We start from the raw sequence: 17560 nt of genomic DNA, 5'->3' as shown, positions 1-17560 counted from the left end.
AAAATCAAGTTAAACCCCCGGGAAGGCCCATTGTAAGCGGGATTGACTCCCTGTTTAGTAGATTAGGGGAATACATTGATTGCTTTTTGCAACCTCTAGCAAAAAAATTCTCAGCCTACCTGCGAGATAGCAAGGAGGTAATACAGATCCTACAGGGAGTTAACACCAATCCCCAACAGATATTGGCCAGTGTGGATGTGGACTCATTGTATACGAACATTTGTCAGGAACATGCATTACAAGCTATTAGGTGGGCCCTGGAAGGCTCAGACATGGAGCAAGAACAAGTTGAATTTTTACTACAGGCATTGGAATTGGCCATGAGTGAAAACTTTTTTTGGCATAGTGGTGATTATTTCAGGCAGATCAAAGGGGTGGCGATGGGGGCAAAATATGCCCCTTCGGTGGCTAATATCTTTCTAAGTAAATGGGAGGAAGAAGTAATTTTTAGCAAACCCAGACCGGAATTACGGTTATATAAACGCTACATTGACGATATTCTGATCATTTGGGATGGAAACATGGAGTCATTCCAAGAATTTATGTCAGAAATCAGAACAAATGAATATGATATCTCCTTCTCGGATCAGTGGAATAAGGAACATGTAAACTTCCTGGATTTGGTGATATATAAAAAGGATACAAAACTGTGCACAAAAACCTACTTCAAGGAAGTGGATCGGAACGGATACATTCCGTTACACAGTTGTCACCATCCAAGATGGCTGAATACAGTTCCAAAAAGTCAGCTAATAAGAATTAGACGTAATTGTGATAATGATGAGGATTATGAAATCCAGGCTGACACGATTCTAAAGAGATTTGAAGAGAAGGGATACAAGATGAAGGCCTTGAAAAAACTAAAAGAAGAAGTCAAGAAATCCAACAGACAACAAATGTTGGAAACCCGCCCAAAAAGTTCGGACAAACAGTATGGGACAGCTTTTATGACTGGTTTCTCTAGGCAACATAAACAACTAGAACACATAATTAAAAAACATTGGCATATTTTACAGAAAGACCCCATTTTTGAAAAAGTACTACCCAAAAAGCCTGTTTTTATCTACACAAAACCCACCACTTTGAGAAACAAACTAGCCAAGAACGTAGTAAACCCACCTAAAACCATGCAAACATTTTTAGATCAAACTGGTTTCTTTACATGTGGGCGTTGTGTAATATGTAAAACATCAAAACACAGAACCCGCAAAACCACACAATTCACATCCACTAGTAGAGGAAAAAACTTTAAAATAGATAAATTCATTTCGTGCATGTCTACCCACGTAACATATTTATTGGAGTGTCCATGCAAACTCCAATATGTGGGTCGTACAACCGGTGAGCTAAGGACACGTTTAAGGGAACATGTAACAAATATCAAAACCGGTTTCAGAAAACATAGTTTGTCTAACCATTTTAGAATGGTACATAACAAAGACCCCTCAGTTTTAAAATTTTGTGGGATTGACAGAGTTAAACCCAATTGGAGGGGAGGTAATATGAAACAGGGAATTTCACAGAATGAGGGCAAATGGATTTTTTTACTAAAAACTATGCAGCCTGAAGGATTGAATGTGGAATTCGACCTAAACTGTTTTCTGTCAAACTGGTAACACAAATTTCCAGTTAGTCCCCCATGCTCCTTTACGTTTTAAAATATTTTAAAATATTTTAAAATGATTTTTAACTAATTTTGGAATAATTATTGAATTTACATTTTTTTATATATTTTTTTATATATTTTATGTATTTTTAATAGGGATCCACAATGGAATATTTAATTAGTGTAATATATTTTTCATATAATATTCCATTCTTCTTCAATTGTCACATATTTGTAATGGAAATTGTATTAAAAAATGGAAATGTGTGTTATGAGGATTGAGAAATCAACACACTTGGTGTCTTTTGGATGTCGATAATGTATGGTCGATTGTTGCCCCAAAAAAAAACCATTACCATGTTTTTTGATAAGTGTCCTGATGTACATTTAAGCTGCATATTTGTAAAACTTTGGCCCGTATTTCATTGATTTTATAAACTATTGTATGTTTGTATTTGTTTATTTTGATGAGGGAATAGAAATATGGCGGCTCCATTACTTCCTGTTGGGTGGAGATGAAGCCGCATACACCCATCAGGAACAGGAAGTTCGTCATTTGTCAATCAGATGGAGCAATACATAAACACTGCCCATCGCCGCAGACCGGAAATACGTCTGTGAAAACGCCCGGAAGAGGAGGGCGAAACGCGTCGACGCACTTCCGGTCTACGTCTTAGCGATACGTCACTTCCGGTGCGGTGGAACGCACGCCGAAACCACGGGGCGTTCTAGCGGCACCAGCTACCAGGAAGGACGAGAATTTTATCATATATGCCTTTAACATAGCAACGAAATGTGAGTTTATTTCTATTATTTGCACAATAAAAACCTTATATCGGATTTACACTATGTGAGCATCCTTTTCTCCAATACATGTATCGGGGCATTTACATCTGTGGAGATACATTCGCCTTGGAGGAGTTGTGATAGCCGGTTCCTTACTAGGACATAAGCCCTGTCGATCTCTATAGCTATACAGCATAGGGGTCACCATTGTCCGGTAAGTGAACACCCAAAGGGGGAGGACCGGCACTTGCTCACTGCACCACAAAAGATTGCATGTTTTGTGCACTTTCTTCCTGGCACTCCAGCACTTTCGTGGGACATTTTTTGGGACTGTGTATATCTTAGCATCTACTGAGATCTTAAAGAACTATTATATCTGGACTGGCACTTTATTTACATAGTATATGTTTACATGGTTTCTACACTCCAGCCCCATTTTTGCACATAATTGCACAGTGCACTTTATGAGTTTTTGAGTAGAACGTAATTACCTAATTATTATATATGATTCACTATTGTTTGCGCTGTGATATATATTTTTCTTGCATTTGTGAATTTTGGGTCACCACAATTTATGAACAGCTGCATTCTAGAAATTTTAAACATTTTAATATTGTTATCAGTTTTTTCACTTATCTTTGCGCTGTATTTGCACTGCACTTTAACAGATTTGGTCACTACCATTTTGAACAGCTGCATTTAAGTTCACCAATATTTCAGTTAATATTTATTTAATTTTTCCTGAGCGCGGTACACACTTACCTACACACTAAATCCAAAGAATTTTTTTTTCAATAATTGGCTCTCTATCAAAAATTACAATTTTTAAGAACTGTTTTTGTGTGATTTTGTGTCTGGGGGGTCTAAAAGGTGTACCTGTGAAGTTTCAGCTCTGTAGCATGTCCAGAACCAGAAAAAAAGATCATATAGGTGTAAAAGGAGGGTCCCACCATCCCTGCTCTACTGAAAAATTATCTTTTTTTTATGGTTCTGGACATGCTACAGAGCTGAAACTTTACAGGTACACTTTTTATGCCCCCCAGATACTAAATCCAAAGATTTTTTTTTTTTTCAATAATAATTTTTAAGAACTTTTTTTTGTGTGATTTTGTGCCTGGGGGGTCTAAAAGGTGTACCTGTGAAGTTTCAGCTCTGTAGCATGTCCAGAACCATAAAAAAAAGATCATTTGTATTAGTGCAATTATAGAACTGTAATATGGCTTTGCTCTTTTCACACCTTGCCGGTTTAGTAGCAGGCGTTTTTTTGGGCATTTTTTTGGGTTCTTTAGAGGCAGGCAAAACATCTGAACTTGTGTATAGTGGTATATATACCCGTATACACAAGTTCAGATGTTTTTCCTGCCTCAAAAGAACCCAAAAATGCCCAAAAAAATGCCTGCTATTAAACCGGCAAGGTGTGAAAAGCGAGAAGCCACTAACCTGTTCTATAAATGACAAAATACAAACAATCTTTTTTATGGTTCTGGACATGCTACAGAGCTGAAACTTCACAGGTACACTTTTTAGACACACCAGATACTAAATCCAAATACATTTTTTTATTTTTTTTATTTTTTATTTTTTTTTAATTTTTCAAATAATTGGCTCTCTATCAAAAATGACAATTTTTAAGAACTTTTTTGTGTGATTAATAGTCCCTGGGGTATGATCCAGAACCCTAGGCACTTTTTAGGGGCATTTATTGGGTTTTAGGGCTTCAAAATTGTGTTTTTTGATTACTGAAGTTCAGGTCCCATTGATTTCAATGGGGTTCTGAAATCCGGGCCAAACTTTCGGGAAGTTCGGATGTTCTGGCCGAACCGAACATTTGAAAAGTTCGATCATCCCTATCCACGACTGGAACGCATAAAGTGGCTACTTTTTCTGACCTTTCCCAGTAAGCTATCAACATTTTCACATGAAAGATCTGCTAGAATCTTTCATCCAAACATTTAGCCACCATGTATGTAGCGTCGCAGAGCTGTGTCACCACCTGGTAAAGTCCCTGCCAAGCAGCCTGTAACTTGTCCTGCTTGGTCGGCATGGAGGTAAGAACCTTCTGCCCTATCTCCAGAGTGCGGTTCTGGGTGGTACGATCGTACTATGATTTCTGCCGCCTCTGGGCAGCCTGAAAGTTCTCGTGGACAGTGTCTATGAGCTCCTTCAGTCTGTTACTGAACTAAACAACATATGCTACGATAGAGATCCCCTCGAAATCAATCCCTCCTTCCCCTTACCCACCTCCCATACGGTAATTCGAACAGGGAGAATGATAACTGAATGGGAGGTGTGGCAGGTATCTCTTCCAATCCCCGTGAGAGGTTGCGAATGTCCGAAGCAGCTGCTTCAGTGTTCCGTTGATCTGTGGGTGATATTGGTAGCTCTGTAGGGGCTTTATCCCACACAGCCTCCATAACTGCTGAGTGATCGCAGCAGTGAACTGGGTCCCCTGGTTGGAGATGATTTCCTGAGGGAAAGCCAACCTAGCAAAGATCCAGAGCAAGGCATCAGCCACGGTCTCCATGTGAATATTTGCTAGGGGATGGCTTCCAGGTATCTGGTGGCATAAGCCACCATGGTAAGGATATATCTGTTCCAATGGTCCTACTAGGTCCATGGCAACTTGGCTAAAGGGTTCATCAATGATATGTAAAGGGTGTATGGAAGCTTTCAGTTGGTCCCATGCTTACCCACCCACTGGCATGTGTCACAGGTCCAGCAATGCTGCTGAACATCCCCCATAATCCCTGGCCAAAAGAAGTACTTCTATTCCACCCTCTCCCCCTCTAACCCCCCGGGGTCTGATCCCCAGTACAGTCTAGTCCAGGGGTGACAGAACTTACATGGGTCCCGTCCTCAAGGAAACATGCCTCCATCCAGGCTTGCTGGTGTGTGGCAACAGACCAGGTTTCCGAGGATATATCCAGGGAAAAGGCTGAATTTAAATATTGTAAGTCAATGCCCAACAAAACCTCAACAGGTAAGTTCTGCTATATTCCAACTTCCACTTCTTTGGACCCCAAACCCCAATCAAGGTGAAGTCAGGTAATGGGGACCTGCATAACATTTACTGCTTCCACTCTCACTTCACAAACCACCCCCTCTGCTTAGCCGGGGTTATCTTCCGGGGCTGCATCAGGGTAATAGTAGCCCCCATGTCCCGCAGTCCCTTTGCACCCTGACCAATAATCCATACAGCTTGCCGATACTGCAAGTTATTATACTTAGCGGCAGCTTCCACAGGGTCGAAAATCCCAATATTCTCCTAATTTAGGTAAGTGACATCATCTCTTTCCAGACAGTGTGCAGCAGCCTGGGCCAAGGGACTTGCAGTTCCACGTGTCTTTGGAAGGATTTAACAGACAATCCCTCCTAACATGTCCCATTTGGTCACATCTGTAGGAGCAGACTTTTGTCCTCCGTGAAAATGACAGCTGACCGGGGTGGGAGAGCAATAGCTGGTGTGGAGGAGCAGAGCTCCACTGGATGTTGGGGAGCAGCCGAGTGGGGCTCTTAGACTCTGGTTGTATAGTCCGCCTTGAGTAAACATGCTGTATCGGTCGGCTTGGGTGGCAACTTTATCCAGTGTGAGAAGCTGCCAGTCCCATACCCAGTCTCTTACTGCAGGTGGGGCATGATCGTAGAATTGTTCCAGGAGGATTAGCTGGAGCACATCTGCCATGGTAGCTGCTTGGCACCTGGTCATCCAACTCTCCACTGCTTGGGTCATTTGATGAACCCACTCTGTGTAGTTGTCCCACCAGCAAAAAAGCAGCAAAACCTTAAACGGTGAGCCTCTGGAGTAATTTTTTTTCTTTAAGCCCGTGGTGTGTGAACACACTCAAAAGACATACACCCGGTGCATAAAAAGTGCACACACGCAAACGTGGGAAACACAAAAACTGCACAGGGTGTGCGAAATGGTCTAGCCTCCAAAGAGGCTGGACCCTGACCCAGATCCCCCGGGGCGCAAGACTCCTGACAGGGACTGAGGTACTTCCAATGGTCTGCCTGGCCGAAACCAGGCAAACACCGTTCTCTAGGGGGATTGCCAAAACAGCCCTCCCCAAGTACTAGGTGGGGCTCCCCCGAAGGGAGACCCCATGAGAGAGGGAAAACTAAGCCAGAAGGCCATATCCGCCCCTCCCAAGACTTTCAAGGCTGGGCCCGAGGACCCACACCCTACTCGTCATGCAGGAAGAAAAAGGTGAAAGGGAAGTGACGCACAACAAAGAAAACCACACACAAACAAAAAAGTGGGGAAGGGGAGGTGGAGAAGTGCATAGGTGCCAATGTGAAATACAATAGCAGGCCTTCCAGCCGGAATAAAAAATTCCTCTGATCTGAGCCAAAAGGCCTGTCCCAAGAGGCAGGTGTGAATAAAGTGTGTATGGTGCAGTGACCAAGGTGCCGAAAAACTCAAGGCGAGCTGCCCCTCACCAGTGAGAATTAAGGCACCCCTGGGCTACCACCCCAGGGGCACGTATACCACTGGCTTTTTTCGGTCTCGGCCCCCGGCCAGACCTGGTGTAGCCCATCCCTACCAGGTGGCTTGGAACATGGCCAGCTTAGGGAGAGCTTGCCTTCAACTGGGGAAAAAGGCCCCTTATCCTAAGGCCAAGTTCAACCCTAGAGGAAAAAGCCCTCCCACCGCCATCCCAATTTCTTACCAATTACATCCAGGAGCAGTACTCAGGACTTCCGGCTTTCTCGCTCCCTTCAAACTGATAGGGGCGGATCCCATTCAAATCAGAAGGCAATGGACCCATCTGGCTTTCTCTGACAGTGCCTACTTCCCAGTCCCCCAGATTCTCCTGGGTGCCCTGGTTCATTTCAGCCCCTGCCCCTACTAACCTTCAGGGTCCATACCAACTGATAAGAACAGATACTACACTTGATCTTAGCCAAAAGGCCCAGAAGAACCTCTGGAGTAATGTTGAAGCCGACTAACAGTCTTTATTTTACCCAGTCATAGCCCTGGCTGATCTTGTCAGGGACATTTTTGTATGTCACCGCTGCCCTTCCTGTGAGCCAGCTGACCTGGAGCGTCACCCAATCTGCTTCTTCGACAACTTGGAGCCCGCATTACTGCTCAAACATCATCTTGGAACATGCAGAAGGTGGCATAGGGTAGCTTTTTGGGGCCTCTTGAGCTTCCCGGTTGGGTATAACTGGCATGCTTTATTCCCACTGGAGTTCAGTAAGGTCACATTATCCTAAACAATGCACATTTTAAACAGTAATATCAAAAGTACATCTGCAAGTACATTTATTTGACAGCTAGCAGCTAACAGTAACCTAATTAAACAGTGAAAAAAAAAGCAGAATATGATCTGCCACATTGAACGTCTGGTTGCCTCCATGCAAAAAAGAAAAAAAAAACAAAAAGTGGGACTTTGAGTGAGGTCAACCAGGCATATGATTTTAATGAAAGAGTACATGATCAGGTACACTATAAAATATGACAAAAGACATAAGCAGATACATTACAGAGAAATGACATGTGATTGTTTATACAATTCATAATGAGTGCAATTTGTTACAAAATTACAAGGATCAAACAGATCTCTCAGAGGTAATTTCTTGTGTGAATTGTCAATTTTATCCCTGGTGCCCCCCTTTTCGTGTTGGGCCTTTATTCATGCCTCAGCCCCGGGTCAGAATTTTTCTGGGTCTTCTCTGATTTCCCTTTCCAACATTGGACTGTCTTTTGACAATTGACACAAGTTAAGGTAGCGTTCATCCTATCATATACTTTTCCTATCTAACCTTACCTCTCTGATATTATACTGTACTATAATTATTTTTTCCTATCCTCAGATACATAATCTTTTAGCAAGCTCCTGATGAATGGACGGAGGTCCATGAAACGAGCCTACATAAACTCAGATGTCATATCACTATTTTGATACTTTTTAGAGATTGTGAGCATATGATAAATCATGAGGCCCTGTCGAAATTACCTCTGAGAGATCTGTTTGATCCTTATAATTTTGTAACAAATTGCACTCATTATGAATTGTATAAACAATCACATGTCATTTCTCTGTAATGTATCTGCTTATGTCTTTTGTCATATTTTATAATGTACCTGATCATGTACTCTTTCATTAAAATCATATGCCTGGTTGACCTCACTCAAAGTCCCACTTTTTTTTTTCTTTTCTTTTTTTGCATATAATTCAGGGATTGAGGCACTTTTTTGTGTATAAATGGGTGGATAACACACCCGAGTTTTTATGATCTGCCACACTTTTTAATTATCCCTTTTCCAAAATAGTTCATATTTCCCTTTTCAAACTGATTTATACTATTACAATTTTTTATTTATCTTTAGTTAATTATACCCTTCATTATTTTTTACAATACTGTTGTGTCCACCTAGTAATTAATCCTCTGTGATTATATACTGCAGCTCCTTCTTCCTTGTCATCCAGTGTGGAATGGGAGGCATAATGAGATGGGTTGGGAGTCTCACTCCGGGGCTGCGATGGGTGACCGACAGCCTCTTCCCTCTGCCTGTCTCTGCTCAGCATCCAGGCTGGGGGCGGGGCTTCATGTCCCCCATCGGTGCCATGCTCGGGTTACCGGGTGCGTGGCGTTTCTCTACGTCATGCTTCCGGGATAACCCTTCTTTCAATCTACACCGGGGGCGGTCCTCTGTGACCCAGTTCCGGTCTGATTGGCCGGATGTAGGAGGTTCAGCTTCCGTCCCTATATATCGGCGTCCTGCATGGTGTTGGCATGGACTTGCTCTCATGCATCGGGACACCCGGCATCTATGGTAGCGGTTCTGTCAGGAAAGGAATCACCATTCAGCAGCAATAGATCGCTGGATGCAGAGCAGGTGTGTCACCACGCCCATCTCCCCAGCCCTGGCCCTATATAAGACGCTCTTCCGGTGTGCTCAGTGCTGGTTTATCGTCAGCTCCTGTACCCGTGACCTGTCCGTTTACCTGTGTTCCTGTTTTGACCCGGCTTGCTTCTTTGACCTGTCTGCATCTTCTCCCTTGATCGACCTTGGCTTGCCTGACCACTCTTTGCTCTGACACCCCTGCTGGATCTCCTGTGTACCGACCTTGGCTTGGATCTCACGGACTCTCTCTTGTCTTGCCCCTTTGCTACTTTCCACTTGGCTCATTACTTCCGGACTGATTAACTGTGTATGACCCTCGGCCTGGCATTAACCTTGTGTCTTTTTCCACTGAGCACCTTTAGATCTCCTGGAAGCGGTCCTGGGTGTCCATACCATACCATCCATCCATCCAGATTTCACCAGCATCCAGTGCTCCTTGGGACGTGTCATCTCCTGTCTCACCTCCAGGGGTGATCCGCACCGAGCTGCAAGGGAAGCCCTCTCAGCACTTCGGCCTCAACCAAGGTACCTGACAGCATAAACCAGCCATGTCAGAGGCCGACAGAGGTGCTTCCCCGCTCGAGGCTTTATGCCAACAGGTTTCAGCCCTAACCCAAGCCGTACAAAGACTGCAAGATGGCTACTTCCAACTGGAAGGTCGGGTAGTAAACCTAGCCGGCTCATCTCTTCCGAATGATCCTAATCAGCCTGCCACTAGCTCTTTGCCGGCTCCTTCTCAACCGGATCAAGCTAGCTCCGCCCATTCAGCTTCAGCTCCGCCACCAGAGCCACGGGTGCCCACGCCTGAACGCTTCCGTGGGGAGCGAAGGAAATTTAGGGCTTTCAAAAATGCCTGTTTATTATATTTGGCTCTTCAGCCCAGGACCTTCTCCTCGGAATCCATTAAAGTGGGGTTTATAATCTCCTTATTAGATGAAGAACCCCAGACTTGGGCACACAACCTCCTTGAACAGAAGAGTCCTACCTTGAACTCAGTAAGCTCCTTTTTTGAGGCCATGGCCCAGCTATATGAAGATCCTCAGCGCACGGTCACAGCAGAGTCTGCTTTACATGCCTTACAGCAGAATAAACGCCCGGCCGAGGACTACACTGTAGACTTCCGTAGATGGGCAGCCGACACGGACTGGAATGAGGCGGCATTGAAATACCAGTACCGTCATGGCCTCTCTGAAGCTCTAAAAGACGAGCTTGCTCGGATAGAGACACCTGCATCCCTGGAAGACTTGATCTCTCTAGCCATCCAAATGGACAGGCGTCTGCGGGAACGACGCTCAGAACGCCTCCAGGGGGCCCGAGCTTCTTGGGTAATGCCTAAGGTCCCGTTTGCCGCCTCTCCTCCCCCTGCACCAGCTATGAATGCCTCTGCGGACGGTGAACCCATGCAGATTGGACTAATTTGTTCCTCCCTAACAACCGAAGAGAGACAACGTCGCCGCCAGGCTAACCTCTGTCTATACTGTGGAGCCTCCGGCCACTTCCTCCGCAACTGCCCCGTGAGGCCCAGTAAGTGCTATTCACGGTCTGTCTTGAACTGTCAGGTCTCTGAGCCATCCCCTGCTCACCTTATCCTTCCTATCTCCTTACAGGTAGCAGAAGAGAAGATCCAGCTCACGGCAATTGTTGACTCCGGAGCTTGCAGTTGTTTTCTGGATTGTACACTAGCAAGGAAACTGGGGGTCCCCCTACAAATTAAGGAGCAACGGCTTCAAGTCTTTCTGGCCGACGGGTCCCTGCCTAGTTCCGGACCTGTGACCAGAGAAACCTATCCGGTACTCACTACCACAAACTCGGGCCATCAAGAGCTCCTCCGCTTTGATGTCTTGTCCTCTCCCTTATTCCCGGTTATCCTAGGCCTTCCATGGCTCCAGGCTCATAACCCACAAATTGACTGGGTGAAGAAGAGGATTTCCTTCTCGTCCAAATATTGCCTGGACCATTGCTTTCCCCCTGGACCCAACGCTCCTGCCACATGTCTGGCCGTTCAGCCAGCCCTAGACCTTCCTGAAGACATTCCCGCAGCCTATCAAGACTTTAGGGATGTATTCGACAAAAAAAAAGGCTGATGCTCTACCCCCTCACAGGCCCTACGACTGCCCCATTGAGCTTCTTCCAGGAGCCGAGATCCCTTTTGGAAGAATATTTCCCTTATCTGAGAAGGAATTAGAAACTCTTCGGACTTATGTCAACGAGAACCTGGAAAAGGGGTTCATCCGGCCCTCGTCCTCCCCAGCTGGCGCTGGAATCTTCTTTGTTGAGAAAAAAGATGGTACGTTAAGACCCTGTGTTGATTACCGGGAACTCAACAAAGTTACCATCAAAAATCGTTATCCTCTCCCCTTGATTCCAGAATTGTTCCAGCGCTTCCGGTCTGCCCGGGTCTTTACCAAATTAGACCTCCGAGGAGCGTACAACCTTATTCGCATCCGAGAAGGGGATGAGTGGAAAACGGCGTTTAGAACCCGTTTCGGCCACTTCGAATATCTGGTCATGCCCTTGGGGCTATGTAATGCCCCGGCCACATTTCAACATCTGGTCAATGACATTTTTCGAGAGTTCCTGGACAACTTCTTAATCGTGTACCTAGATGACATCTTGGTCTTCTCTTCCACTCTGGAACTCCACCGGATTCATGTCAAAAAAGTATTAACCACCTTAAGGAAACATGGGCTCTATGTGAAACTGGAAAAATGTGAATTTGAGAGGAAGTCCATCCAGTTCCTAGGGCTTATTATTTCAACTGAGGGTGTCTCTATGGATCCACAAAAAGTAAAAGCCATTTTGGAGTGGCCAGCCCCCACTGATAAGAAGGGAGTTCAGCGATTTGTGGGCTTCGCTAACTTCTACAGAAGATTCATAAAGGGATTCTCAACAATTATCGCACCCATCACCCAACTAACGCGCCAGCAGATTCGCTTCCGCTGGTCACCGGAGGCTCAGTCAGCTTTTGATAAATTAAAAAGCCTGTTTGTGACCGCACCTATTCTTCAACACCCCGACCCGGTCTTACCTTATATTCTCAAAGTGGATGCTTCGGAAGTAGCCACAGGGGCTATTCTGTCCCAGCGACAAGGCCCGAAGACCCTGCTACACCCAGTAGCTTTCTTCTCTCGGAAAATGTCACCCCCAGAGAAGAACTACGATGTAGGGGATCGGGAACTTCTGGCTATTAAATGTGCTCTAGAAGAATGGAGGTACCTGCTTGAAGGCGCGGCACACCCTATCATGATATTCACGGATCACAAGAATCTAGAGTATCTTAGGACTGCTAGACGCCTAAGACCTCGGCAAGCCCGGTGGGCTCTATTCTTTTCACGCTTTAATTTCCATATTACCTACAGACCAGGATCTAAGAATGGAAAGGCGGACGCCCTGTCCCGAATGTTTCCGGATACTCCCAGCACGACGGAGCCCAATACCATCCTATCAGCTCAAAACTTTTTTCTAATTCACACTGACCTACAGTCCACAATTCAGCAAGCCTCTACTCAATGTACTGAACTCGAAGCCGGTTCTCTAAATAAACGGGAAGGATTCCTCTGGCACCAGGGAAAAATTTTTGTTCCTACACAAGTGAGATTGTTGGTCCTTAAAACCTTTCACGACCACAAACTCGCTGGACATTTCGGGGTAAAAAAGACCTACGAACTTATCCAACGCCGCTTCTGGTGGCCTAAGCTACATCAGGACTGCAGAAGCTATGTAAATTCCTGCATCACGTGCCAACGTAACAAAGGGGCTAAAGTCAAATCATGGGGCCTGTTAAGACCATTGCCGATTCCCGAGCAGCCCTGGAAAGGTCTGTCTATGGACTTTATAGTTGAGCTACCACCCTCAGAGGGGTTTTCCACCATCTTGGTAGTCGTGGACCGACTCTCAAAAATGGCTCACTTCTTGCCCATGAGGGGCACTCCCTCCGCCCTGGAAACAGCCAACACATTTATCAAAGAGGTGGTCAGGCTACATGGACTTCCAAATAATATAGTGTCAGACCGAGGTGTTCAATTCACCTCTAGATTTTGGAAGGAGCTCTGCAAGTCCTTGTCGGTTGAAGTGTCCCTGTCATCTGCTTACCATCCACAAAGTAATGGGCAAACAGAGAGAACCAATCAAACCCTGGAACAGTACCTCCGATGTTTTTGCACCAGCTCTCAGGACGACTGGACCTCCCTGCTTCCATGCGCAGAATTTGCCTACAATAATTCCATACACTCCGCAACCAACCAAACCCCGTTTTGGGCTAATTATGGCTTTCATCCTTCTTTTTTGCCTAACTTGGATCAGGAAATAACGGTTCCCGCAGTCCATGATCGGCTAGCAGCCATTAAAACTAATTTCCAGTTGTTACAAGACAATATTCATAAAGCACAACAGGACTATAAGAAATTCTTTGACCTCAAACGGAGGGAGAACCCAGTGTACAAAGTTGGAGATCGAGTTTGGCTCTCTTCAATTAATTTGAAATTATCCTGCCCGTCCAAGAAATTGGGGCCAAGATTCATCGGTCCTTTTCAGGTCAAGAGAGTGGTGAATCCTGTGGCCTTTGAATTGGCCTTGCCCGGCTCTTTCAAAATTCATCCAGTATTTCATGCCTCGCTACTTAAGCCAGCGGTACCAAGCCCCTTCCCGGGAAGAGAAGAGGTACCACCTCCTCCAGTTTCAGTAGAAGGGGAGCCTGAATTTGAGGTTGAGAATATCTTGGATTGTCGACAAAGAGGCAACCGTACTCAATACTTGATTAAATGGAAAGGATATCCTCCGGAGGACAATTCATGGGAACCATTGAGTAACATCCACGCCCCTAAACTTTTGAGAGAATTTCACAAAAAATTTCCAGAAAAACATGGTCGTTGGGCATCCAGAGGCTGCCCCTCAGGGGGGGGCACTGTCAGGAAAGGAATCACCATTCAGCAGCAATAGATCGCCGGATGCAGAGCAGGTGTGTCACCACGCCCATCTCCCCAGCCCTGGCCCTATATAAGACGCTCTTCCGGTGTGCTCAGTGCTGGTTTATCGTCAGCTCCTGTACCCGTGACCTGTCCGTTTACCTGTGTTCCTGTTTTGACCCGGCTTGCTTCTTTGACCTGTCTGCATCTTCTCCCTTGATCGACCTTGGCTTGCCTGACCACTCTTTGCTCTGACACCCCTGCTGGATCTCCTGTGTACCGACCTTGGCTTGGATCTCACGGACTCTCTCTTGTCTTGCCCCTTTGCTACCTTCCACTTGGCTCATTACTTCCGGACTGATTAACTGTGTATGACCCTCGGCCTGGCATTAACCTTGTGTCTTTTTCCACTGAGCACCTTTAGATCTCCTGGAAGCGGTCCTGGGTGTCCATACCATACCATCCATCCATCCAGATTTCACCAGCATCCAGTGCACTTGGGACGTGTCATCTCCTGTCTCACCTCCAGGGGTGATCCGCACCGAGCTGCAAGGGAAGCCCTCTCAGCACTTCGGCCTCAACCAAGGTACCTGACAGGTTCTCTCTCAATTTTCTTTGGATTACTTTTCTTTTTATGGCTTTCTAGGACCGGCTAATTCGGTAATACAATCTTTTTATCCCTCACTCTCCCCTATCCTCATTGCTCCTCATTTTAATCACCCCACTTATCCACTCTCGGTATATGGGTTATATTTGTGTAATTTAATACCCACTTTTCGGTGATTTGGCTATACTCTTTCTCTATTCCTCACCCTCAATCATTGCACACCTACTTAGAGCACTCTATCTATCCACCCCTGGTATATGGGTTATATTTCTGTATTTTTTACCATCACCCACTCTCCTCCCCCTTTTCACCTTTTCAAGACAGTACTCAACCTAGAACAATCTTGGTAGAAGGGGTTCGCCCCACTTTATTCACTTTTAAGCACTCACTCTATCCCTCATTTTCCCCTTGTCTGCTTATATACTCTATGGACCTTATCCGTGCAGAATCTCCTGGCACTTTCTATCTGAATATCGCCTTGGCGAAACTACTTCTGATATAATTTGTCTACATGATGTATACTAAACTATATAGTTTCCTAATTTTTACTTTTCCTTATAATGACACATTATATTGTATGTGTTTGTATATCTTTAGATCCCATTGGTCCCTACGTGCCGTACCAGCTTTTGGAGTATCTGTTCATGAAATATGATCCTCATTTCACCTATGAATTTTATCCCTGGTGCCCCCCTTTTCGTGTTGGGCCTTTATTCATGCCTCAGTCCCGGGTCAGACTTTTTCTGGGTCATCTCTGATTTCCCTTTCCAACATTGGACTGTCTTTTGACAATTGACACAAGTTAAGGTAGTGTTCATCCTATCATATACTTTTCCTATCTAACCTTACCTCTCTGATATTATACTGTACTATAATTATTTTTTCCTATCCTCAGATACATAATCTTTTAGCAAGCTCCTGATGAATGGACGGAGGTCCATGAAACATGTCGAGCCTACATAAACTCAGATGTCATATCACTATTTTGATACTTTTTAGAGATTGTGAGCATACGATAAATCATGAGGCCCTGTCGAAATTACCTCTAAGAGATCTGTTTGATCCTTGCAATTTTGTAACAAATTGCACTCATTATGAATTGTATAAACAATCACATGTAGAGTTGAGCGGACACCTGGATGTCCGTGTTCGGCGGGTTTCGGCCGAACTTTAAAAAAAAGTCCGGGTCCGTGTCCCGGACTTTTGCCGAACTTTTCCCGGACACCGAACCCCATTGAAGTCAATTGGGACCCGAACTTTCAGGCACTAAAATGGCTCTAAAACACCAAAGGAAAGAGCTAGAGTGCTGCAAATGGCAGCAAAATGTAATTAAGAGCATGGCAAGTGCTCTGCAAACAAATGTGGATAGGGAAATAACTTAAAACAACAAAAAAAAAACAGAAAAATAAAACAATGTTCTTCATCTCTGAAGGACGATGCCCATATGGAGTAGGAGGGAGGTTGAGGTGGTGGTGGATGTGGCGGTGTCATAGGCGTGCGCACAGGGTGTGCCGGGTGTGCCTGGGCACACCCTAATCACCTAGGGCACATAGCATTATCACTCTGTTTGCCAGTGAGGAGATGGGAAAGATCTACCTCGGACCTGCTCTGCTCTATTTCTCTTTGCCAGCAGGGAGAGTAATGTATCGGGGCCATGTACATGTAGGCAAACACATGCATGTGTATTTCAACTTTGGGGTGCACACCCTAATGCAATAGGCTGCGCACACCTATGGGCGGTGTAGGTGGAAGCGGCGGTGGAGGAGGACCAGGGCCGGATTAAGAGCATCATGGGCTTGGTGCTGAGGATTTTGAAGGGCCTTAAGGGCCGTGCCTTGGCATGCACCCAGAGGAGGAAGGGTGCAGCCATGCATGCCTAATTCAACATGGGATGCTGTCTCTGAAGCCCATAAACACATCCATGCATCGGCAACTGTCCCTCCTTGTCCGGCCTTCGTGCTGTGTGGGGAGGTTCTGAGGGAGCTGCCTGGGGAAGCGAGCATAGAAGCCAGACTTCTGTGTTTACAAGTGACAGAAGAGCGGTAACAGTGAATATGGCCAACCCCGGGCCTATATAAAAGGTAGGGGCCTGGAGCTGCAGCTCCAATAGCCCCTACGTTAATATGGCCCTGAGGAGGAGGACGAGGTAGCCAACACTGCATCTTTTCACAAATTTTAAATGAGGGTACACCCCAAAAGAGTGAGAAAGAGCAAAAATGGAGCAATGGGTGGGTAAGGTCGGTATCCATCGCTATTCTGCACAAGGTACGGAAAAGTCCCGTGGGATCCATGCCTGGTTCATTTTAATGAACGTTAGCTTGTCCACATTGTCTCTGGACAGGCGGCTGCGCTTGTCTGTGATAACGCCCCCAGCCGTGCTAAATACCCGTTCAGATAATACACTGGCTGCAGGGCACGCCAGCACCTCCAAGGCATAAAGGCAAGCTCAGGCCATGTGCCCAACTTGGAGACCCAGAAGTTGAAGGGGGCAGACCCCTCATTCAGTACGTCTAGGCGTGTGCACACATACTGCTCCACCATGTTGGTAAAATGCTGCCTCCTGCTAAGACGTTCCATCTGAGCTTCTGGTGCTGCTGTTTGTTGTGGCATGCTGACAAAGCTTTTCCACATTTCGGCCATGCTAACTCTGCCTTCTGAGGTGCTGGCAGTGCCCTGGTTGCGTTGGCGACCTCTTCCTCCTCCTCCTCTTCCTCCTCCTCCTCTGCCTTGTGCTTCCACTGTGGCCCCGCTGTCAGGTGGGAATGCCAGCAGCATGGCGTCTACCAGCGTGCGCTTGTACT

At 45.7% G+C, this 17560-nt stretch overlaps 1 protein-coding gene across 1 annotated transcript in view; it reads left to right on the top strand.

Annotated features, from left to right (window-relative positions):
• Window positions 1-272: 272 nt before the first annotated feature.
• The window catches only part of LOC309543902 (olfactory receptor 10A7-like), a gene marked incomplete at both ends in the record, with an annotated part of 53590 nt that continues 36302 nt past the window's right edge, over window positions 273-17560 (top strand). Inside the window, one exon of the mRNA XM_082276316.1 lies at window positions 273-931. Within this exon, the coding sequence (XP_082132442.1) occupies window positions 273-931 (659 nt within the window). The remainder of the gene's footprint in view (window positions 932-17560) is intronic.

This window comes from Pelophylax lessonae (assembly GCF_965119305.1).
Source record: "Pelophylax lessonae genome assembly, contig: HAP1_SCAFFOLD_496, whole genome shotgun sequence".
Classification (NCBI taxonomy): Eukaryota; Metazoa; Chordata; class Amphibia; order Anura; family Ranidae; genus Pelophylax; species Pelophylax lessonae.
This window is presented reverse-complemented; position numbering and strand designations above follow the sequence as displayed.